At 45.1% G+C, this 26,319-nt stretch overlaps 1 protein-coding gene across 3 annotated transcripts in view; it reads left to right on the forward strand.

Annotated features, from left to right (window-relative positions):
• Positions 1-26,319, forward strand: part of PASK (PAS domain containing serine/threonine kinase) — a 514,076-nt gene that overhangs the window by 439,019 nt on the left and 48,738 nt on the right. For all 3 annotated transcript variants that reach the window (XM_033957505.1, XM_033957503.1, XM_033957504.1), the window contains one exon: positions 7,793-7,926. In XM_033957505.1, coding sequence (XP_033813396.1) covers positions 7,793-7,926 — 134 coding nt within the window. The remainder of the gene's footprint in view (positions 1-7,792; positions 7,927-26,319) is intronic.

Genomic DNA, 26,319 nt, shown 5'->3' on the forward strand with positions numbered 1-26,319 from the left:
GACATGATAGAAACCTTCAAGATCATGAAGGGCATAGAAAGAGTAGACAGGGACAGATTTTTCAAATTACGGGGAACCACAAGTACAAGGGGGCACTCAGAGAAATTGAAAGGGGAAAGGTTTAGAACAAACGCCAGGAAGTTCTTCTTCACTCAGAGGGTGGTAGATACATGGAACGCGCTACCGGAGGATGTGATAAGCAGGAGCACGCTACAGGGCTTCAAAGAGGGTCTGGACAGGTACCTGGAGGACAAAGGGATTGAGGGGTACAGATAGAATTAGAGGTAGGTATTAGGGATAGGATTAGAGGCAGTTACAAAATTAGTCATAAGAACATAAGAAGCGCCATCTCCGGATCAGACCTTCGGTCCATCAAGTCCGGCGATCCGCACACGCGGAGGCCCTGCCAGGTATACACCTGGCTTATTTTATAGCCAGCCATATCTTTATATGCCTCTCTCAAGGAGATATGCATCTAGTTTGCTTTTGAAGCCTAGGACTGTCGATTCTGCAATAATCTCCCCTGGGAGAGTATTCCAGATGTCAACCACTCTCTGTGTGAAGAAGAACTTCCTGATATTAGTCCTGAACTTGTCCCCCCTTAGCTTCATTTCATGTCCTCTTGTCCGTGTCAAATTGGACAATGTAAATAATCTTCTCTGCTCTATTTTGTCGATTCCTTTCAGTATTTTGAAGGTCTCGATCATATCCCCACGCAGTCTCCTTTTCTCAAGGGAGAACAATCCCAGTGTTTTAAGTCGATCCTCATATTCCAGTTTCTCCATACCCTTCACTAGTTTAGTTGCTCGTCTCTGCACCCTCTCCAGCAGTTTTATATCCTTCTTTAGGTAGGGAGACCAATGTTGGACGCAGTATTCCAAGTGGGGTCTGACCATTGCCCTATAAAGCGGCATTATAACTTTCTCCGATCTACTCGAGATTCCTTTCTTTATCATGCCCAACATTCTATTTACCTTCTTTGTCAGGGGCACTGTTCAGGCAATTAGGCCTGATGGGCCGCCGCGAGAGCGGACCACTGGGCAGGATGGACCTCTGGTCTGCCCCAGCGGAGGCAACTTCTTATGTTCTTATTGTGTGTGAATCTATATACAAAGACAGTTTTCCCTCTTTCCTCTGAAAACCTTATCTTAAATTCCATAACTGCATTTGAACAATAATACATAAATTTACCTATGTCTTAAAAAATTGCAGGTCATCCTCTGACCTTCCTTAGATTAGCTAGAATGCAGATACAGCAATTTAGATTTTCCAATCTGTAAGTACACTGTCTCAGACTTTTTCTCATGAGTCTGACATGAGACACCGCCTAGCCCGCCTACTCCACAGGGCTTTAAACTAGGTAAGTTGGGGGAGGGTACAGGCACAAACAACATACCAGGCGAACTAAAATGCCAATACATTTATGAGGCTGAGGAAAGTAGACACCGAAATTCTGGGTCAGGGGTGAGTGCACACACTTTTGAGTCGGGAGTAGGGTCACATCATATTTATGGGTCACATTGTAATTCCGGGTCTAGGGGGAGTACACACTGTAGTTCTGGGTATATGGGGAGTACACATTGTGGTTCTGAGCCTCAGGAAAGCACAAATAACACAAACAATGCTAAAGGTGTTCAAATAGCTCAACCAGGAATATCCCCACTGAGACATAACAAAAATATAACATGGAGGGCTATGTACGTCAACGCACACAGTTTAGGAAACAAGATCCTGGAATTGGAAACAGAAATAAGGAATGCCAACCTGGATGTGGTGGCGATATCCGAAACCTGGCTCACAGACTCCCACGGGTGGGACATGGTCATACCGGGTTACAACTTGCTTCGCCGGGACAGAGAGGGTAGGAAGGGAGGGGGTGTAGCATTATATACTAAAGATGACATTAAGGTCACGAGAATCTCAGATGTCCAGTATACTGGGGAATCCCTTTGGGTTAATTTGGCCAGAGGGAAGGACAAATGCTTGTATCTTGGCGTAATTTACAGACCCCCAAGACAACAGGATGACCTGGATATGGAAATAATCGAAGATATAGAAAATATCACCTTGCGTGGGGACACAGTATTGCTAGGTGACTTCAACATGCCTGATGTGGATTGGGTTACACTTACCTCTGCTTCCGGCAGCAGCAGGAGGCTATTAAACTCTATGAAAGGAGCAAGCCTCAGGCAACTGGTGTTGGAACCGACAAGGGATCAGGCAATACTGGACCTGATACTTACCAATGGAGAAAGTGTCACAGAGGTCTCGGTGGGTGACACATTGGCCTCCAGTGACCACAACATGGTATGGTTCAATATCAGGAAAGGTTTCACTAAATCTACTACACTAACCAATGTCCTCAAATTCAAGGACACAAATTTCAAAGAAATGGGAGACTTCGTTCACCAGGCGCTACAAAGCCAAGAAGAAACCGATAACGTGGAAGACATGTGGTCGACTTTGAAAGCAACCATACAAGAAGCAACAAACCGCTATGTAAAATCAGTAAGTAAACGGCGAAGGAACAATAAGCCACAGTGGTTTACTGCGGAGATCTCAGACCTGATCAAGGAGAAGAAAAAAGCATTCATCTCTTACAAACAATCAGGGAAGCAGGACTCTAGAGCAGACTACCTGGCCAAATCAAAAGCCGTCAAAACAGCAGTCAGGGAGGCTAAATTCCTCATGGAGGAGTCTCTAGCAAAGAACATCCAGAAGGGAGATAAATCCTTCTTCAGGTATATCAGTGATAAAAGAAAAAACTCAGGCGGGATTGTACGTCTTAGGAAACCAGACGAAGACTATGTGGAAAAGGATTCGGAAAAAGCCCAGCTATTAAATGAATACTTCTGCTCAGTCTTCACCCAAGAAGCGCCAGGGCTCGACCCTCAGCTACAGACAAGGGTTGGCTCAGTTGACCCGTTTAGTAACTTTGAGTTTACACCCAGCAGTGTCTACGGTGAGCTGTCAAAGCTCAAGGTTAACAAAGCAATGGGGCCGGACAACCTGCACCCCAGGGTGCTTAGGGAGCTGAGTGATGTCTTGGCGGAGCCACTGTCCGCACTCTTCAACCTCTCCCTTAGTACAGGCAGCGTCCCGTTGGACTGGAGGACGGCTAACGTCATTCCACTCCACAAGAAAGGCTCAAAGATGGAGACAGCAAACTACAGACCAGTGAGTCTAACATCGATAGTGAGCAAACTAATGGAAACTCTAATCAAGCACCAATTAGATAAGATCCTGGATGAGGAGAATCTACGGGATCCCCGACAACATGGATTTACTAAGGGGAGATCCTGCCAATCCAACCTGATCAGCTTCTTTGACTGGGTAACGGGGAAGCTGGATATTGGGGAGTCCCTGGACATCGTGTACCTGGACTTTAGCAAAGCATTCGATAGCGTACCACACCGCAGGTTACTGAGCAAGATGAGTTCTATAGGATTAGGTAACACATTGATGAAATGGGTTGGGAGCTGGCTTGGAGGTAGGCTCCAAAGGGTGGTGGTGAACGGCACCCCCTCCGAAATGACGGAAGTGATTAGTGGAGTACCACAGGGCTCAGTCTTGGGCCCAATCCTATTCAACATCTTTATAAAAGACTTGGCAGAAGGGCTTCGAGGTAAAATAACATTATTCGCCGATGACGCCAAACTGAGTAATGTAGTGGGCAAATGCACAACAGACGAAGATTCAGTGCCCGACAACATGATGCACGACCTACTCCTACTGGAGCGATGGTCTAGGACATGGCAACTCAACTTCAATGCCAAAAAATGCAAAGTTATGCACCTGGGCAGCCAGAATCCATGCAAGTCTTATACCCTTAATGGCGAGATCCTAGCAAAAACGGTAGCAGAACGAGACTTGGGGGTAATCGTCAGTGAGGACATGAAGTCTGCCAATCAAGTGGAGCAGGCTTCGTCCAAGGCAAGACAAATCATGGGCTGCATACGAAGGGGTTTCGTCAGTCGTAAGGCGGAAGTCATTATGCCATTGTATAGATCCATGGTGAGGCCCCACCTGGAATACTGTGTGCAATTATGGAGGCCGCATTATCGCAAGGATGTGCTGAGACTGGAGTCGGTGCAAAGAATGGCCACCCGGATGGTCTCGGAACTCAAAGATCTACCATACGAAAAACGGCTTGACAAATTACAGCTATACTCGCTCGAGGAGCGCAGAGAGAGGGGGGACATGATCGAGACGTTCAAGTATCTTACGGGCTGCATCGAGGCGGAGGAAGATATCTTCTTTTTCAAGGGTCCCACGACAACAAGAGGGCATCCGTTGAAAATCAGGGGCGGGAAACTACGAGGTGACACCAGGAAATTATTTTTCACTGAAAGAGTGGTTGATCGCTGGAATAGTCTTCCACTACAGGTGATTGAGGCCAGCAGCGTGCCTGATTTTAAGGCCAAATGGAATCGGCACATGGGATCTATTCACAGGGCAAAGGTAGGGGAGGGACATTAAGGTGGGCAGACTAGATGGGCCGTGGGCCCTTATCTGCCGTCTATTTCTATGTTTCTATGAGTTCCCAAATTTTAATATATAGGCACTTTGTTTTAATTTATTCACAAACTCAGTTTTCATATCATCTGTGACACCTTATCACACCTGCAAATGTCAGGAATTCCTCAACATATTAATATCTACAAACAAATTTTTCCAGAGATGGAGAAGCAGTAAAACTAAAGGACATATGTAATATGAGGTTGAAGGGTGGTAGATTTAGGAGAAACATCAGGAAATACTTTTTCATGGAAAGGGTGGTAGAATGCCTGGAATGCCCTCCCGGTAGAGGTGGTGGAGATAAAACCAGTTACAGAGTTCAAAAATGCATGGGACATTCCAATCCCAGTATAGATCTCTGTTGCACTCCATTATTCACTCTCCTTCATTGAGAAAAATGACAATTTAACCTACCCTCTGTTTTCTGTCCAATGACCGATTCCTAATCCACAACAGAACATTGTCTCCTGTCCCAAAACTTTTTAGTTTTCTCAGGAGTCTCTCATGAAGAACTTTATTGAATGTTTTCAGAAAATCTAGATATACTATATTACTGGCTCACTTTTATTCATGTTTATTCACACCTTCAAATAAATGAAGTAAATTGTTGATGCAAGACTTCCCTTGGCTGAAGCCATGCTGACTCTTTTCCATTAAACTATTTTTGTCATCATTTTATTCTTTATAATAGTTTCCACTCTCTTGCTTGGCAACTGCAGCAGTGGGGCAGTATAGCCAATGCTGGAAAGACTGCTCTTTCTTCCCCCTCCAAAGTTCCCTTGGCCATTCTAAACAGCAAATCCCTCTTTATTATGAAGTACAGGGGTGCTTGGAGAGATCCTGATTGCACATGGGACTCCCATCCACAGTCACAACTTGAGCTTGTGCTGCCCTAAGGGATTCATCCTCAGTGTGTGCTCTTTTAAAATCCCCTAGAGTCCCATACCCACTCAAGTTGGGCAGGCTGGTATTCTGTATATTTACATGCACAAGTAGTAAATAAATGTGGGCAACCAATTATAGAAGTGTGTTGGTGGCTCTGCTCTGTCAGGGAGACCAGAATACTGTACTTTCCATCTGTCGGCATCTCCCAAAGCTAGGATAGAGGATGTCCAGGCCAACTTTCTCAGCAGGAATGTTTTGGTTCCTGGAGAACAGATTCTGAGCCTGAAGGTTTTCCAAAAATGGTAGATTGGTGTGGAAGTCTCCCAGCTCAAAGAACACTAAGAGCTCCTTTTACTAAGCCGCGTTAGGGCTTTAACACGTGGAATAGCGCGCACTACACCTTAACGCCAGCATTGAGCTGGCATTAGTTCTAGAAGCGTAGAGTGCGGTGTAGCGTGTGGTAATTTCCTGTGTGCGCAAAAAACGCTACCACACCTTAGTAAAAGGAGCCCTAAGTGCACACCAGATGCTTCAGCCAGTAAAAGGGTAATAGGGTCCCAAGGAATTAATGGCCTCATTCAGTTGAGGCTAATGCAGCACTTGCCGTATATCTTCCCTTCTTGGCCCTAAATCAGTGGTTCCCAACCCTGTCCTGGAGGACCACCAGCCAGTCAGGTTTTTGGGATAACCCTAATGAATATGCATGAGAGAGATTTGCATATAATGGAAGTGACAGGTATGCAAATCTGCCCCATAGCATATTCATATTATACTCCAATAATTGTCCTAATAACTGCCTTCTTTCTGTCTAGAAAGTTTTGATAAATTACCTCAGATTTCAAGACCCTTCTTCAAATCCTATTTGACATCTTCCTGTATTCCTTAGAGGTGTGGGCTAGAGGCATACAGTAGCAGTGGGAGGACCTAGGCCTCTACTTTAGGCTCAAGCCCTTTCTAAAATTCTGGCATCGGATGCCTGGCTGGTGGGGATTCTCAAGCCTTGTCAGCCAGAGAGATTCACTTCTTGAAACCTAGCCCCCAACCTCATTCTGCCTGAGCAGCAAGAAGTCGGCAGGCTATTCCAGCCACCAACACTGGACCTTCCATGCATGCTTGGTTCATATATTGAACGGGACACGAGTGGAAGTGCAGGTGTTGGAGGCTTGAGCATCTTGCCAGCTTTCTCGCTGTTCAAGCAGCACAGGCGGGGGGACTCCAGCAGAGAGCGTCTTCAGCCGGAAGGGTTTTAAGCATCCCTGTCAACAAAAGTATGCTTTGTCAGCGGTTGCCTATTTCAAAATGCATTGAATTCAAGTTAACATGTTGACTTTTAAGGCATTATATAAGAGACAACCTGAGTACTTGTTCAAGAAATTGTTTTAGTATATTCCTTCAAAGATCATTGCAAAATGTAGTAAGACTTTTGTCAACTAGAAATAAGAGCTTTTTGATATGCAGGTCTGGTACTTTGATACTCGATACTCTTGGTCGAACAAATTTGAAACTGATTTGTCTGATTTTGCCTTTCAAAATTTGGTTATGGCAATCTTATTTCAGCATTATTATGTTGAGTAGATGTAGAGCTTCTTGAACAGTTGCTATCCATTTGTGCCTTGATTGTTAAGTATGCCATTTCTGAAGATTGTTACAAATATTGTTTTTTATACAATGCTTAATACTTCTGTAAAAGTAGTATATCAAATTTAATAAATCCAATCCAAAATGAGAGGAAATATTTGGCCCTCCACCTCCTAAAATCAAGTTCTGGCTGGGCCTCTGTTACAGGCACTTCTGGTAAAGAACCCCTGTGTTAATTAGAAAGTTTTTGTAAACTGTAAAGGCATCTTCTAGAAAGATTTTCTAAACTGTAAAGGCTTATTTGTGTGGGCTTCATCAGATGATGTCACCTAATTGTGAGAACTTGTTATACTGCTTGTCCTGGAAGAATATATGCACTTTATCTGATTACTAGGTATCATCATAGTGCAGTAACTTTCCTCTGGTAGCTGTGACTGCTGCTTTCATAGTGTCCTCCTCATCTCCTTTAAGTACAAGAATCAGAAGTCCAGCTCTTGAGTTTAACACAGATCTTCTGTATGGCACTCTATAACACTGCTGCTGAGTCAGTTGACCTGACGTATGCTTGTTTGTTCAACTCTCCTACAAATTCTTCATACATAGAAACTTTTGAAATACTTTAGCAAGCCAGGCTTGATTTTTGCAACTTCTGTTTCAATTCCTACTAACTTGTAGTCATGTGGCTATCTTGGTTCTTGCATACTGCTTTTGAAAATGGAAGAATAACATCCCGGCATGCTCTTTTCTGAATATGTGGGCTTGGAATACCTTGGGTAATATCTTGCACTGCTTACTCTTTGCTTATGTGCAGGTATCAAGGTCCTGAGCTGGAGATGTGGGCATTGGGAGTCACCTTATACACGCTAATATTCAGTGAGAATCCATTCTTTGAGGTGGAAGAGACTCTGGAGGCTGTGTTAAAGCCATCTTTCTCTGTGTCTGAAGGTGAGACATTGCTTTGATTTATTAGGGAGGTGCTGCCTTAATTCAGTAAAGGAGGAAGAAGCTATAATAACCAGATGCAACCCAAATAGACATTGCATATTCTGATTAGGCATCTCAAAGGCACGAGGCAGGCAATATGAAAATTACCCATGGAGCTTATTATAGAACCTTACCTCTGTACTATTCAATGGAGAACCTGATGCTCCTTAATAGAAATAAATATACATGTCATGTACTTGTTGATGTCTCTCTGAAGATCTGCCCTTCAATATTTATTGAGGTTGAGTGGGGGAGGAAAACAAGAGCAATCTGGAATGCAAATAAGTAGTAACAAATAGTATATTGAACTTTTTTTTTTCCTTTTGGGATGTTTGACTGGATGGGTGAATGCCGATTGAGAAGTACACTATCCCTTTCTTCTGTATATGGGAGACAGTTTTCAAACTCTGCACGTTAACAAAGGCAACAAAGATTGTATATACTTTTAATCCCGGGGCTTTGCACCAGTTTTCACAGTGAAAGTACATCTGCACTTTATTGTTGTGGGTATAAAGTATTCTTGAAAAGCATGTGAGTAGAATGAAAATGCCATCTATCTGTATACTTTTCCTTATCCCACAACAAGCAAGCAGTATATTATCACATGTGGGTGACACCACCCATGGAACCCAGTACAGACAGTGCAAAAAGTGTACAGTCACTTTAAACTTCTTGCAAATCTCGAGACTGCCTCTAAAGAACATGCCTTCCCACCCAACATCAGCTCACAGGACCATCAATTCCTAGTTTTCCGTGGAGCAAAGAAGCTGTGTTATTTGGAGTTCTTCCATAAGCATGTCAAACTCATATTTTTGTGTCTTCCCAGTTCTTTTTTCCTCATTAGCTACTCTTAATTCATTTTCAGTCTTTTTCCTTTTAAAAATTTAATTTTTCCCCAAGGTTCAGTGTTTAGGCCTTTGGCCCACCCCAAGCTTTCCCTCAGGTCAGGAATGTCAAACCTTTTTCGGATTTATTTTTACTCAACCTCCTCAGACCATAGAGACCTTTGATTTCAAGTTGGCAGTCTTTCCTTCCATGTCAAAGTCTTCTAGTGGATTCAAATGGAGCACTCGATATAACAGGATTATTTCAGTACTGATCCACATAATTGGTGTGTTCAGTGACTTGGCTCTCACCACCTTGTAAATGTTGCTCTCAACTTCAAAAGAGGTCGCTAAAGGCTAGATAGCTCCAATTCAAAATATTTTTCAGGACAACATCAGGAGCATCAAGGATGTCCGCAACCTCTGACACCAACATGCAAGTTTCATCTTCAGCATCAAAGCTGGCATTAATATTGATGCCTCATTCAACGTCTACATCATCACTGCTATAAGCATCAGAACATACCAGTAAAAAGGCTAAGAAGCATAGGCAAGCTTTCCCTTCAAAATGCATCAGCATCGTACCAGGCGTCCACACCATTGACGCATTCAAAACCGTAATGCATGGGAACAAGGTTGCCATCTTTGTTGGTAGTGTCTCTTAGAAGGCGTGCCTCTTCATCAAGATCACCAATGCCTCGACATCTAGTACCATCTGCACCGATGACTACCATGGTACTGGTGCTTTCCTCTAAGATCAAATCAGTAAGATAATAGAAAGGGAGTTGGCTGGCATGTTAGTCTCAAGCAGTTCAAACCACTGCAATGACACAACCAGTACCTGCCCAGCCTGAGTATTGCTCTAGGCAGCCATTGAGAGCCAGGTCTCGCACTCACAATATCATTTGAGGTCAAAGAGAGAGACATTATCAAAACATCGAAGCTCCTCTTCTAGATCTCCATCACATCGACATCATAGGGTGTCTCAAAATACATCTCGATGCTCTTCTCCATCTCAACAGAGACCTCAATGCTCTCCTCATCAATGAACTTTGATGTTCTCTGTCACCAACATATGACATCGAGGAATATGACTTGATTTGTCACACCATTCCTCCTCTGAGTGTCCAGAGCTCTCAGCCGAAGAGTCATATGGAATTTTGTAAAATCCATCTCCTCCACCTCTACACACACAGGAGATCACCACCAGAGAACCTCTCCTATACAAGATTTATTGGAGAAATGGATCAAGCTCTCCCGATCAAGATGGAGTTAGAATCTGAACCAAGGGCAGATTCTTTAATGCTTTGGCCTACAAGCAGATACCAAAGAAAGCTTCCCATTCACAACTTAATGAAAGACACTATTTTTAAAAATTGGGAAACACCACTTCTAGTTCCTGTGGTTCCAAGGAAACTAGATTCTTTGTACAGAGTCTAATCTTGCCCAGGATTTGACAAACCAGAACTCCAACATCAATCACTGCTAGCAGTTCCAAAACCTGCTAGCTCACCTCCTGGCAGAGAAGGAAGAACAGGGAGACACAGGGGCGGCCAGGAAGGGAGAAAGGCTGATCGGGGTAGCGGCGAGAGATAGCTCCGCCCACCCCCACCGCGTCAGAGGTCGCTTCAGTGCCCAGGCTCCCCCTTAAAAGGCAGGAAGCCTGAGCACGAGGCAGACCGCGGCGGCGTTCGGACCAGCTCTGTTTTGTTTTGTCTTGTGCTTGCAGGGCAGGATCGGGAGGAGGAGAGGAACAGACCAGGGCTGAGAGGAGAGACACAGGGGCGGCCAGGAAGGGAGAAAGGCTGATCGGGGTAGCGGCGAGAGATAGCTCCGCCCACCCCCACCGCGTCAGAGGTCGCTTCAGTGCCCAGGCTCCCCCTTAAAAGGCAGGAAGCCTGAGCACGAGGCAGACCGCGGCGGCGTTCGGACCAGCTCTGTTTTGTTTTGTCTTGTGCTTGCAGGGCAGGATCGGGAGGAGGAGAGGAACAGACCAGGGCTGAGAGGAGAGACACAGGGGCGGCCAGGAAGGGAGAAAGGCTGATCGGGGTAGCGGCGAGAGATAGCTCCGCCCACCCCCACCGCGTCAGAGGTCGCTTCAGTGCCCAGGCTCCCCCTTAAAAGGGGGCGAGCCAACGGCGCGTGGCCGTTCGGCGCGCGGCGAAGGCGAGCGGCAAAGGCGCTCGCCTTAGCGAGGGCGCCTTCGCGAAGGAGCCGAGAGAAGGAGCCAGGAGTCCAGGCTGCTCAGCAGCAATTTCAATTTCAATCTTCAATCTTCTTTAAATAACTTCTTTAAAAAAAAAAAACAAACAAAAAAAAACAACAAATTTTCATTCTTCTATTCTCATTATTTTTTTCTCTCTCTATTTCTACAACTAGTTACACGTCAGACAAACTCCAGCACACCGAGGGACTTATATCACAAGGAAGGAACAATGGAGGCAGCAGAAGGCCAGCGAAGCTTCCCAGTATACTGCATTGATTGTCACATGTATGACTACCTTCCTTCCGGGAGGCAGGCCTACATATGCGGTCGATGTCAGGAACTGGCTAGCCTGAAGAAGGAGGTCGGGAGACTGCAGATCAAAGTACAGGAGCTAGAAGGACTCCGCTCCATAGAGGAACCAAGGGAGCTTGAACTAACTGAGGACACCACCAGAGAGAACCACTTCAACGAACAGGTCAGGGAGCTCGAAAGATTCATCGAGGAGGCCTGCAAGATGGTAGAAACACAGGAACACCCGCTCTTCAGAAGGGAACAAACTGATGGAGGACAGGACCCGCCAGGAGCCACCGGGAACCACCAGGACCCATCAGGAGCCGAGGGAGAGGAACCAAGCGGAGAAACAAACCAGGAGGAGGAAGGATTGGAGAACCCAATCAACGACACAGACCTGAGACCCAGGAGGAAGCTGAGGAGAGGAAAATCTGCTATCGTGGTGGGAGACTCAATCCTGAGAGAGGTGGACAGTCACATAGCAGGAGGCAGAGCGGATCGCCTAGTGACATGTCTCCCAGGGGCGAGGACAAAGGACATCTCCGACAGGATTGAGAGAATCATGGAGGGAGCTGAGACAGAGGAAACAGCAGTGATAATCCACGTCGGAACAAATGACGTCAGCAGAAAAAATTTCAACATGACTACACTGACCGAGCAGTTTAAGATCCTGGGGAGGAAGCTGAAGCTGAGGACAGGGAAGATAGCCTTTTCAGAGATCCTGCCAGTGCCAAGGGCAGATGCGAGGAGGCAGACCGAGCTGCAAGCAACAAATGGATGGCTGAGGCGATGGTGTGACGAGGAAGGTTTCCTCTTTGTACGGAACTGGTCAACCTTCCTGGGGAAAAACAAGCTCTACAGGAGAGACGGACTGCACTTGAGCACGGCTGGGACAAGGATGCTGGCACGTAACATCCAGACCTGCATAGACATGACTTTAAACTGATAACAGGGGGAAAGCCGAGAGTCGATCTGACCTCGACACATCGGACCACAGTATCGAGCAAGGATACTGAAACAGGAAAGGAAGATAGTGGACTAGAGGCAAAATGGACACTTTATGGACATAAACCCAAGGATACAGTACAGGGACCCGAGAGGCAAGTAGAGCTAGAGAGCAAGACATGGAGGACACAGCCGGAACCAGAGGACTATCAAAGATCAAAGAAGCGGGCGGAGGACGGGATAGACACACCACAGGAGGTAGCCCGTGAGGAGACCAGCAGGAGCATCAAATCAAGAGTAGACCCAAAAGAAAAGGTAACTAACTGGGACTTAAATTGCCTAGGGACTAAAATGGGGGAGCTAGAAGTTATAGCCAGAAATAAGGACCTAGACATAATAGGAATCACAGAGACATGGTGGTCAGAGGACAACAAATGGGATGTGGCCCTGCCAGGGTATAAACTCTACAGGAGGGACAGGGCACACAAGAAGGGGGGAGGAATAGCACTGTATATAAAGGACTACATTCCTTCATCCAGATCAGAAACAACAATAAGGGCAGACAGGCTGGAGTCACTATGGGTTAAGCTAACAGGAGGGGAAGGAGCTGACATCAAATTGGGACTTTACTATCGCCCACCAGGACAGCCAGAAGCAAACGACCTGGACCTGGAGGCCGAACTGAGGCAGATGTGCAAAAGTGGAAGGGTGGTGGTTATGGGGGATTTCAACTATCCGGGAATAGATTGGGACACTGGGCACTCAAATTGCACGAGAGAAACTAAATTCATAGAGGTGATAAGAGACTGTTTCATGGAGCAGCTGGTCACAGAACCAACACGAGGGGATGCCACTCTAGACCTAATCCTCAACGGGCTAGAAGGACCCGCAAAGGAAGTGGTGGTACTAGCACCGTTAGGGAACAGCGATCACAACATGATCCAGTACAAATTAAACATGGGAACATCAAAGGTGAAAAGAACCACAACGACAGCACTCAACTTCAGAAAAGGAAACTACAATGACATGAGGAAAATGGTAGGAAAAAAGCTCAGCTACAGCTCAGGGAAGATGAAAACCGTAAAGGAAACCTGGACACTGCTTAAAGGCACAGTGCTCGAGGCGCAGGACCTGTGCGTCCCAAGGTTCAGGAAAGGGTGCAAAAAAAATCGAACTAGAAACCCAGCATGGATAACAACTGCAGTTAATAAGGCGATAAGCAACAAGAAATCATCCTTCAAGAAATGGAAAAAAGAACCAACAAAGGAGAACCAGGAAGAGCACAAAAGGCACCAGAAAGAATGTCATCGAGAGGTCAGGAAAGCAAAGAGAGAATATGAGGAAAGACTGGCAGGAGAAGCAAGAAACTTCAAACCCTTCTTCAAGTATGTCAAAGGGAAACAACCAGCCAGAGAGGAAGTGGGACCACTGGACGACGGAGACAGGAAAGGAGCGATAAAGGAGGAAAAAGAGATAGCTGACAGGTTAAACAAATTCTTCTCGTCAGTCTTCACCAGAGAGGACACATCCAATATCCCAGAACCCGAGGTGATTATAAACGGGGAACACGACGAAAAACTGGTACAACTAGAGGTAAGCAAAGAGGAGGTCCTCAGACAGATAGATAGACTGAAGAGCGACAAATCACCAGGCCCGGACGGCATCCACCCAAGGGTACTAAAAGAACTGAAAAACGAAATAGCAGAGACACTCCGCCAAATATGTAACCTCTCCCTAAAAACTGGAGAGATCCCAGAAGACTGGAAAATAGCAAATGTCACGCCCATCTTTAAGAAGGGATCAAGGGGTGACCCGGGAAACTACAGGCCTGTGAGCTTGACCTCGGTTCCGGGAAAGATGATGGAAGCAATGATAAAGGACACAATCTGCGAACACATAGAAAAAAACGGACAACTGAAGGCGAGCCAGCATGGCTTCTGCAAGGGAAGGTCATGCCTCACAAACTTGCTTTACTTCTTCGAGGGAATAAACAACCAGATAGATAAGGGGGAATCCATAGACATCATTTACCTTGACTTCCAAAAAGCCTTCGACAAGGTACCTCACGAACGGCTATTAAAAAAGCTGTGGAACCACGGGGTGCAAGGAGATATCTACCGATGGATCAAACACTGGTTGGCAGGCAGGAAACAGAGGGTTGGAATAAAGGGCCAATATTCAGACTGGCAATGGGTCACGAGCGGAGTTCCACAGGGGTCGGTGCTGGGACCTCTATTGTTTAATATATTTATTGATGATCTGGAGACCGGGACAAAATGTGAGGTTATCAAATTTGCTGATGACACCAAACTCTGCAGCAGGGTTAGGAACACAGAAGACTGTGAAAACCTGCAAAGGGACCTAACGAGACTGGTAGACTGGGCAAATAAGTGGCAAATGAGTTTTAACGTAGAGAAATGCAAAGTCATGCATGTAGGGAATAAGAACCCGATGTTCAGCTACAAAATGGGGGGAACACGGCTAGGGGTGAGTAACCTTGAAAGGGATCTGGGAGTTATGGTTGACACATCACTGAAACCATCGGCACAGTGTGCGACAGCCTCAAAGAAAGCAAATAGAATGCTGGGCATCATCAAAAAAGGTATCACAACCAGGACAAAGGAAGTCATCATGCCGCTGTATCGCGCAATGGTGCGCCCGCACCTGGAGTACTGTGTTCAATACTGGTCGCCGTACCTCAAAAAGGATATGGCGGTACTCGAGGGAGTGCAGAGGAGGGTGACTAAACTGATAAAAGGTATGGAAAATTTCTCATACGCTGACAGGTTAAAAAAGCTGGGGCTGTTCTCCCTGGAGAAGAGGAGACTTAGAGGGGACATGATAGAAACTTTCAAAATCCTAAAGGGCATAGAGAAAGTGAATAAGAACAGATTCTTCAAACTGTGGGGAGCCACAAGCACTAGGGGTCACTCGGAGAAATTGAAAGGGGACAGGTTTAGAACAAATGCTAGGAAGTTCTTTTTCACCCAGAGGGTGGTGGACACATGGAACAAGCTTCCAGAGGAGGTGATAAGCCAGAACTCTGTACAGGGGTTCAAGAAAGGTTTGGATAGGTTCCTGGAGGATAAGGGGATAGAGGGGTACAGATAGAACTTGAGGTAGGTTATTGAATTGGTCAGTAACCACTTCACAGGTCGCGGACCTGATGGGCCGCCGCGGGAGCGGACCGCTGGGCAGGATGGACCTCTGGTCTGACCCAGTGGAGGCAACTTCTTATGTTCTTATGTTCTTATTGGATAAATTTGGCCACAGGCTTTTTCAAAATTCAGTGGTACATAAGAACATAAGAAGTTGCCTCCGCTGAGGCAGACCAGAGGTCCATCTCGCCCAGCGGTCTGCTCCTGCGGCGGCCCATCAGGCCCACTGCCTGAACAGTGGACTCTGACTAATTTTATAAATTACCTCTAATCCTATCCTTATAACCTTACATCTACTCTTATCTATACCCCTCTATCCCTTTGTCCTCCAGGTACCTGTCCAGACCTTCTTTGAAGCCCTGTAGCGTGCTTCTGCTTATCACATCCTCCGGTAGCACGTTCCATGTATCCACCACCCTCTGGGTGAAAAAGAATTTCCTGGCGTTTGTTCTAAACCTCTCCCCTTTCAATTTCTCTGAGTGTCCCCTTGTACTTGTGGTTCCCCATAGTTTGAAAAATCTGTCCCTGTCCACTTTTTCTATGCCCTTCATGATCTTGAAGGTTTCTATCATGTCTCCTCTAAGTCGTCGCTTCTCCAGCGAGAAAAGCCCCAGCTTTTTCAGTGTGTCAGTATATGAAAGGTCCCCCATACCCTTTATTAGCTTAGTAGCTCTTTTCTGGACTCTTTCAAGTACCGCCATGTCCTTCTTGAGGTACGGCGACCAGTACTGAACACAGTACTCCAGGTGCGGGCGCACCATTGCACGATACAGTGGCAGGATGACTTCCTTCGTCCTGGTCGTGATACCTTTCTTAATCATACCTAACATTTTGTTTGCTTTCCTTGAGGCTGTGGCGCACTGCGCCGACGCCTTCAATGTTGTGTCTACCATCACTCCCAGATCTCTTTCAAGGGTGCTCACCCCTAGTGGTGATCCCCCCATCTTGTAGGTGAACATCGGGTTCTTTTTCCCAACATGCATGACCTTGCATTTCCCTATGTTGAAGCTCATTTGCCACTTTTTGGCCCACTCTTCCAGCGTTGTCAGATCTTTTTGGAGGTCTTCGCAGTCCTCCATGGTTTTGACCCTGCTGTACAATTTAGTGTCATCTGCAAATTTAATAACCTCACATTTTGTTCCCGCCTCCAGGTCGTTGATAAATATATTGAACAGAAGCGGTCCCAGCACCGACCCCTGCGGAACTCCGCTCGTGACCCATTGCCAGTCTAAGTAATGGCCCTTTACTCCAATCCTCTGTTTCCTGTCCGCCAGCCAGTTTTTGATCCATCGATGGACCTCCCCTTGCACCCCGTGGTTCCATAGCTTCCTTAGCAGTCTTTCATGTGGCACCAGTGGCGTACCTAGGGTATGTGGCACCCGGGGCCCATCATTTTTTGACACCCCCCCATGTAAAAAAATATTTTTTGTAATGACCATGAAACGGAATAAATGGTCAGAATAGAAACAGGCAGTGAAAATTTTCTTATATTCCAAACATAACATAACATAAATTATGTCTGAATTGTCATGACATCAGAAGTACATATGGAGTAGTTGCAGGTGATGCTTGGGACAGTTCTGATTGTGTTAGATCGGTTTTATGTGTTTTTTGAATAGAAGGGTTTTTATTTCTTTTTGAAGGTTTTGCAGTATGTGGTCGATGTCAATTGGTTGTAGGGTTGGGGGTCGAGTGTTGCAGCTCGAATGGCTAGGAGGTTGTCGAACAATTTTTTTCCTTTTGACGTTTTTGGTTGGAGGGTGTGTGAATGGTGCGTGAGTTCTCCTATGTCTGTTTGAAGTGGATTGAATTATTTAGCTGAAGAAATTAGTTACCCCCTCATCCCACACACATTAATTCTCTTCCATTTTTGTTCCCATTATAAAAAACACTGATAAGTTCCCAGAAAAAAAATACATTAAAATAAGAAGTGAAAACAAAGGCCCCTACAGATGAGAACATAACATAAGAATAGCCTAACTGGGTCCATCATGCCCAGTAGCCCATTCTCATGGTAGCCAATCCAGGATACTAATACCTGGTCAAAACCCAAAGAGTAGCAACATTCCATGCTACCGATCCAGGGCAAGCAGACACTTCCCCCATGTCTTAATAACAGATTATGGACTTTTCCTCCAGGAATTTGTCCAAATCTTTCTTAAAACCAGCTACACTATCTGCTTTTACCATAACTTCTGGCCACTTCATTTTTAAGTTTAGATCTTTCCTTTCAAACAGAGACCTTGCTAGATGTCAAATACAGCACAAGGTAACTTCACATGGACTTAGCTGTGCAGGAAATGTGAATCTCCTCATACACCCACCATATAGTGCAAAAATGTGCAAAGGTCTGTTTTTTTCTTTCGATCACTACATAGCCTAATGCCACACAAGCAGCGCTGTTACAAACATATTCTGTAGGTCAATGCTAAGGATAACAAAGTTTCCTTCCTTGGACCAGAAGGAGATACTGATAAACCACTGGAAGAGATCCCAACACAACACCCAATGACCCACTCAGTGTGTGAACCAGTTGAGTGGAGTGGACTAACTGGGGGGTGGAAATGGGCCCGGAGTTTGCTCAGCAGAATTTCCCAGACCACCTCTTCCTCTCAACACATTGACACGCTGCCACCACCACCACTAGAAACACCTCACTGGGTAGGCCAGCTATGCTATAAACTTTATAAAACACATTATTATATTTTCTTATAAAGCACATATTTTAACTGAACTCTCTGACATCCTCAGCCTTTCCATTCACAAAAATAGAAGGAAGAAAAGTTCCCATTTCCTGCTGTTTCATGTCCCCGGCCTATACAATATTTTTTTTTCTGCAGACCCTTCAAAAGTCTGACCAAATCCTCGTTTCACTTGCATTGTAAAGTACTGAGGATGCCATCTCTCCCCAATCCCAGGTCCTAAAGTCTAAGACAGTAGCGCAAACTAATGCTGCCAGATTCAGGGAAAAAAATTTCGATTCGATTCAGCCTATTGAATTGGTTTTTCAATTCGATTTTCCTGCCCAGTTGGGTGATTTTTTTCAAAACTCCTGGTGGGTTTTATAGCTTTTTCACCCCCTTTGGCTTCTCCTAACCACACTGGCGCTGTGGTGTAAATAAAATAAAGAAACAAAAAGGACTTTTCCTCTCTCTGTTAAATCCTAGCTCACGTTTGCAGTCCAACACCAGCTCTGTCAGGATATACATTTCAAATCTGACATATTATAATCACAAAACAGAAAATAAAATTAATTTTTCTACCTTTTGTTGTCTGGTTATATTTCAAATCTTGTTGGTCCAAGGCTCTGGTTTTCTTCTGATAACTTGCTTGCCAGGGTCTCCATCTTTCTTCTTTCTGCGTGCTAACCATCCATCTGCCAACTCTGTCCTCCCTTTCCATTTCCCTTCCCTCCCCAGGAAGTCTGGTATCTTTCCTTTTTTTCATCTCCCTCCACAGATCCACCTTTTCTTAACTACCCTTTCATCCGGCATCTCTCCCTCCTTCCCCACCACCCCAGAGTCCACCATCTCTCCCTTTCTTTTCCCAATTACCCTCCTATCCAGTATCTCTATCCCTCCTCCACACCATCCCTTGTGTCCAATTTCTCTCCCTTTCAGTTCCTTCCCTCCCTAAATCCCATGGTCCATCATTTCTCTCCCTCTCCTCTATTTTCAGACCCATTATTTCTTCATCCCCCCCCAAAGTTTGGCATATGCACGTCTCTTTGAACACCCCCTTCCCTCTGTGTACTTCTAAACCAGGGTCCCCCCCAAAGGCCTGTCCCCCCTTAAAGGTCTGCCTGTCCCCCCTTGAAGGCCTGCACCCCCCTTGAAGGCATGTCCCACTCCCTTGTAGGCCTGTCCCCCCCCCTTGAAGGCCTGTCCCTCCCCCTTTTGGCCTGTCCCCCCACCTTGAAGTCCTGCCTGCCTGTCCCCCCCTTGAAGGTCTGCACCCTCCCGAAGGCCTGCACCCCCCTGAAGTCCTGTCCCCCCCTTGAAGGCCTGTCCCACCCCCTTGTAGGCCTGTCCCCCCCCTTGAAGGCCTGCCTGCCTGTCCCCCCCTTGAAGGCCTGTCCCCCCTTGAAGGCCTGTCCCCCCCTTGAAGGCCAGCACCCCCCCCGAAGTCCTGCACCCCCCTGAAGGCCTGCACCCCCCCTGAAGGCCTGTCCCACCCCCTTGTAGGCCTGCCCACCCCCTTGTAGGCCTGTCCCCCCTTGTAGACCTGTCCCCCCTTTAAGGCCAGCACCCCCCCCCGAAGTCCTGCACCCCCCTGAAGGCCTGCACCCCCCCTGAAGGCCTGTCCCACCCCCTTGTAGGCCTGCCCACCCCCTTGTAGGCCTGTCCCCCCTTGTAGACCTGTCCCCCCTTGAAGGCCTGCCTGCCCCCCCTTGAAGGCCTGTCCCTCCCCCTTGAAGGTCTGCACACCCCCCCCGAAGGCCTGTCCCCCCCCCTTGAAGGCCTGCCTGCCTGTCACCCCCCTCCCCCTTGAATGCCTGCCTGCCTGCCCACCCGCCCCACCCCGAAGGACCGCTCGCCCCCCTGGCCTCCCCGCACCACCTATGAAGCAGCACTACCTATGCTCCCGGCCTTGCCATTCAGTCCCCACCACCACCACCACCCCCGAAGGACCGCTCGCCCCACTGACCTTCCTGCACCACCTATGAAGCAGCCGCAGCAGGATCGCAACGTCAGCTATCCCTGCGCTGCTTCCTGCGCCGCATTCCCGCCCCTCCTCTGACATCAGAGGAGGGGCGGGACCGCGGCGCAGGAAGCAGCGCCCAAGCAGCTTAGGGATAGCTGACCTCGCGATCCTGCTGCTTGCTGCTTCACAGGTGGTGCAGGAAGGTCAGTGGGGCGAGCGGTCCTTCGGGGGTGTGGGGGGACTGAACGGCAAGGCCGGGAGCACCCCTTCAGGGCTGGCACCCGGGGCGGACCGCTCCTCCCGCCCCCCCCCCCCCTTGGTATGCCACTGTGTGGCACCTTGTCGAAGGCTTTTTGGAAGTCAAGGTAAATGATGTCTATGGATTCCCCTTTATCCATCTGGCTGTTTAACCCCTCAAAGAAGTATAATAAGTTCGTGAGGCATGACCTGCCCTTGCAGAATCCATGCTGGCTCAACTTTAGCTGCCCATTGTTTTCGATGTGTTCCCAGATGCTGTCTTTAATTAGCGCTTCCATCATCTTTCCCGGGACCGAGGTCAAGCTCACCGGCCTGTAGTTTCCCGGGTCTCCCCTTGAGCCTTTCTTGAAGATGGGCGTGACATTTGCTATTTTCCAGTCCTCTGGAATCTCTCCAGTTTTTAAGAATAGGTTGCATATTTGTCGAAGTGGCTCAGCTATTTCCTTGCTTAGTTCCTTGAGTACCCTTGGGTGAATGCCGTCCAGACCTGGCAATTTGTCGCTCCTTAGCCTGTCTATCTGCCTGAGGACATCCATCTTGCTCACCTCTAGTTGGACCAGATTTTCATCCTGGTCTCCTTTTACGATCTCCTCGGGTTCCGGAATGTTGGTTGTGTCGTCCCTCGTGAAAACTGACGTGAAGAACTCATTTAACCTGTCCGCTATCTCCTTTTCCTTTATTCCTTTATTTACTGGTAGCCAGTAGAATATTTACAATTTCTACATGATTTTTTTATATGAAGTCTCTAGTTCAGAAATGATCTTATTATGATCAATATTCGTATTCCTGATAACCAACTATCTGATTTTCAACATCTTTCTAATGACTTGTTGGAAACAAGAAAGTTTATGGCAAGAGCCGACAGAGCAAAGAGGAAAGGGAACTGCCATCTTCCCTCCCTGCCCTGCCGACCCGACCACCAGTTTCAACTTTGGGGCCTTTGGTTCTGCCCCAAGGACTGCTCAGCTGTTCTTCAGCCCGTTGAAAAGAGTTATCGAGGGAGTTACAGCCGGCAGAGCAAAGAGGAAGGAAACCGCCATCTTCCCTCCCTGCCCTGCTGACCCTACCACCAGTTTCAACTTCGAGGCCTTTGGCTCCGCCCCCAAGGACTGCTCAGCTGTTCTTCAGCCCTTTGAAAAGGCAGTGCCTAATGGCACGAGCCAAAGGCAGGCACCCGCCATAGCGCGCGCCTTTGCGGAAAGCCGTGCGGAACTCAAAATGTAGAGACTTTGCTCTTAATTTTCTGGACCTTGACCATAGGAGAGACGTTACTCAGGATTCTACACTCTGCACTTCTCTGTACTGAACTGTGAGTTGGGTGAGAAATTAAGCTGAGGATTTTGCACTCTGCACTGTACTTGCTGAGATTTGGGTCGTGACAGTTAACTCCCTCAACATAATCATTACTATCTGAAATTAGCTACATTTTAAGGATCAAGTAGCCTGATTAGTGTTAATTAAATAACCTAGAAATTGGGAGTGATAGGGGAAATCAATATAGCTATTGTGATAGGAAGGAGACATTAATCTGCAAACATGAATTTCTTATTGATTTTATTGATCTATTTAATAAGCGGTATCTATTAGGCTTATAATGAACCAACGGGAAGATAGAGTAAATCATATTAATGTAATTACAAGTAATGGAAGATATCAACGCACCCTTAAAAGGGTAAGGGAAGTAAAACCTATCAGAACCATTACATCTACTAGACCTATCACATTCACTTATGTTCCTTGTGCATATCTTAATATTAAATCTGTTAGGAATGAAGCTTTTTTAATTAAAGATTGGATCTTCAGCAAACAAATAGCCTGTCTTTTTCTAATGGAAACATGGCTATTGTCTGAAGACGATCCAATAATAAATGACCTTCTACCAGATAATTTTAGAATTCACATGCTAAATCGTAATGGCAGAAGAGGGGGAGGATTAGCAGTTGTTTTTAAGGAAGGATTTGAATTTGAACTATTGGATTCCAAAATGACCAATCAGTTAGAAATATTAGCCTGTAAAATTAGCAATAAGAAACTAGAAGAATCCCTTTCTTGCATATTATTTTATGTCCCAGCGAAAAGTTGGCCAAAAGCTAGAGAGGACTTTTGCGAATTTGTCCTACATAATCCAATTACTCCATCATATAATATTATTGCAGGAGACATAAACTTACATTTAGATCACAGGTGTCAAAGTCAGTCCTCGAGGGCCGGAATCCAGTCGGGTTTTCAGGATTTCCCCAATGAATATGCATGAGATCTATGTGCATGCACTGCTTTCAATGCATATTCATTGGGGAAATCCTGAAAACCCGACTGGATTACGGCCCTCGAGGAGGGACTTTGACACCCCTGATTTAGATGAAGAGGACAATCCAGATGCGAAAGATTTTTAAAACTCTCTATCTGATGGTACTTGGTGTCACGATATCTGGTCTGATCATTTTACTTATTATTTTAATTTAATCTGGACTCATTTAAAATCTAACACACATCCAAGGATAAAAAAAGAACATCTCACAAGGGGTCATATCAATCCAGAGGAATATTGGTCACAATATGAATTACGAGTGGAGATAGGAGAAGGGGATGATTTTGGGGATCACTGGATGAAAACTAGCACATCCATTTTAGATCAAATTGCCCCTAAACAAAATAGTAAAAGCTGCTCAAATAAATATAATAAATGGCTTGACACTAAACTTTTGAAAATGAAACAATTAGTAAGATGATTGGAAAAGATCTGGAAAAAAACGGAGAAAATTGTCAGATCGGAACAACTGGAGAAACAGCATAAAAATCTACAAACAACTGATAAAAGAAAAACATAAAGCATTTTACTCATCCAAAATACAAAAGAACTGTTCAACTTGGTTACGAATTTATTTGACACCACAGGCTACACTCAGCTAATGCATAATATTAAGCTACCTTCAGCAAATGATTTAGCACAGCATTTTGATTCAAAAATTAAAAACTTAAGAAATAACTGTTCGACAAATGACACATATGAACATCAAATAGTTAACATACAAGGAAATGAAATACCAGCAGATATGATTTGGAGTTCCTTTCAAGATTTAGAATGGAATAATTATATCAAATTATATAACAAGTACACTAAATCATACTGCATTTTGGACTCCTGTCCCCCAGAAATTATGAAAGCAGCTCCATTAGATTTTAAACTAACTTTGCTGAATTATTTGACTGACAATTTAAAAAAATGGAAAATTCCTTATAATAACCCCAATTCCAAAAAATCGTAAAGAATCATCAGCATTAGTAACTAACTATAGACCAGTAGCATCCATTCCATTTTTTGTAAAAATCATAGGAGGATTGGTACATACCCAATTGATGAATATCTTGATTAGTTCTCTCTTTTACATGAAACTCAATCTGGTTTTAGACCTTTGTTTAGCATTGAGACAGTAATTGCGGCCATCTTGGATAATTTACGTTTCTTGTTTAGTAAGGGCCTTAATGCCCTGATTATGCAATTTGATATGAGTTCTGCCTTTGACTTAGAGGACCATGGGAATTTGTTACAATGCTTAGATGCAATTGGTATCAGATGAGAGGTGTTAGACTGGTTTCGAGGTTTCCTTATGTCCCGCTCCTATCAAGTACGTTTTAATTACAATCTCTCCGATACCTGAAGTAATCCATCTGGTATGCCGCAGGGTTCACCGTTATCCCCATTGCTTTTCAATGTTTACATGTCATCATTAGGTGCGCAATTGACCCAGCTGGAGATATAATTATTTTGTTATGCAGATGACTTTACGATCATTATCTCATTCGCTACCTCTCTCTCGGAAGTTACTCCTAATGCAACAGAAGTACTAAATTTGATGGAGCAATGGATGACTGAATTTAGACTGAATCTTAATTCAGAAAAAAACAAAATTTTTTGTAGCTTCGTCACACCCATTTGACCCTAAAACATCATTGTACATCAATAAACTTAGTTATCCTATTCAATCTACTATGAAGGTTTTGGGTGTAATACTGGACCAGGGCTTAACATGAAAGACCAGGTGGACTCTTTGGTTATAAAGGGTTTTTTTTACTCTCTGGATATTTTGATGTTTCATCATTTAGAATTTTGGTACAATCCCTTATACTGAGTTAACTTGATTACTGTAATAGCACCTATCTGAAAATTTCCCAGAAGAATATACAACGATTACAGCTGGTGCAAAATGCGGCGGTCAGGCTAATTTTTGGGTTGAAGAAGTTCGATCATGTAACACCTTCCTACCAACTTCTGCATTGGCTGCTAATGGAGGCACATTTAAAGTTTACGCTTGGATGTCTTTGCTTAAAGATACTATTCGGTTTAGCCCCTAAATATATAACTGACCTTTTCTCTCTCTCAACCAGTAGACATAAGAGAAGCTCACACTTGAATTTTGTTTCTCCACCGGTTAGAGGATGTAAATTTAAAAGACATCGTCAACATCTTTTCTCACATCAGGCAGCATTATGGGGTAAAGACTTGGAACAATTGCTTATGCTTACTACATATGGGGAATTTAGGAAACACCTAAAAACATATCTGTTCCTGAAGTATTTAGGTAGCTGATTTGTACAATCTTATTCCACAATAACTGATCTCTAGAGCTGTTAGTCACTAGTTTTTAACTTTGTTAGTTGTACTCAATTTGTAGCATTTTTTATCATTGTAAACCACATAGAACTTCATGGTCCTGCGGTATATAAACTATTATTATTATTTATAGTTGATGACTTTGATGTCAGTGTTAGCCATCACCATAAGGAGACAAGCACAACTAAGGGATTCTAATTTAGATGCCAACATCTAGGAGCGCTTGGTCAATATTCTGTGCTTGGGCGATAAGCTCTTTGAGGACAAGATAGAGGAGGCAACCCAGAAAATCACAAGGCATGAGCAGTCCATAACTATTCTCTTGGTCTCTAGGTCTTCCAAGTCTCAACCTGCTAAACAATTTTATAATCTCAGGTGCTCCTCCAGTTACCCTAAGCACAGATATGTACCACTGTCTACCTCTTCTAGAGTTCCTCCTCAAAAGCGCTCAAAACAACAAAAGACTCAAAAGCTCCAGCCACTGTCTCAGCAAAAATTGCAAAAGTCCTTTTGACTTTCTTCTAGAGAGCCTAGCCAGTGTAATTCAGCCTTCACCATAGATTCTGCCCAGGAGTCATCTCACTCACTTCTACCACCGTTGGTCCCTCATAACATCAGACCACTGGGTAGTACAAAAAGACAAGGTTATGCTCTTCATCTGAAATGTTTGCCTCCAAACCACCCCCCAAAAGAGTTTACTTTCAACTCCCACTTCTTCATCAAGATCTCTCAGCCCTCCTCCAGCTCAGTACAATAGAACAAGTTCCTCTGCAGGAGAAGGGTCGTGGGTTCTTTTCCAAGCTATAGGCGATTCCAATTGCCTCAAACAGACTGGTCATATTGTGGCAGAAGCAGAGCCCATCTTGATAGGTGAAGAAGGTGGAACAAGCTTGGTGATGTTTCATCTGATCTGTGATTTGTACACGTTCATTCAGCAAGTTCCTCTGCTTGAGCCTAGATGTCAAAAACTTGGCATTGGACTTGATGAGACCAAGATTTCTGATCAAGCTATTGAGGTCTTTTTGGTTTGACTAGTACAGGTTTCTCTCATCAGCTGCACCACTGATATCGTAAACTGGATCTACGACATCTCCCTCATTCTCTGACTTGCTGCTTTCTTCTGAAAACAGCTGCTTTCTTTGGGGGATGGGGAGCTCATATGGCACCGGGGTAATTGATGAAGGAATGTGATTGCAGATGCATGTTTGTCAGTTCAACATTTGGAAGGGTCTACCCAGCTGAACAGTTGCTTGAGTGGTCAGTGGGTTCCCACCAAATTCTTGGGATAGCAAACTTCATGATTCTCTTTTTGTCTCTACCATCCTGTAGAAGAAATTGAAATTGTGATAATGAAAACAATAAATTTACTTCACCTGTGAATAATAAGAACATAAGAACTGCCATCTCCGGATCAGA

The sequence above is a fragment of the Geotrypetes seraphini genome, chromosome 9 (assembly GCF_902459505.1).
Source record: "Geotrypetes seraphini chromosome 9, aGeoSer1.1, whole genome shotgun sequence".
NCBI lineage: Eukaryota > Metazoa > Chordata > Amphibia > Gymnophiona > Dermophiidae > Geotrypetes > Geotrypetes seraphini.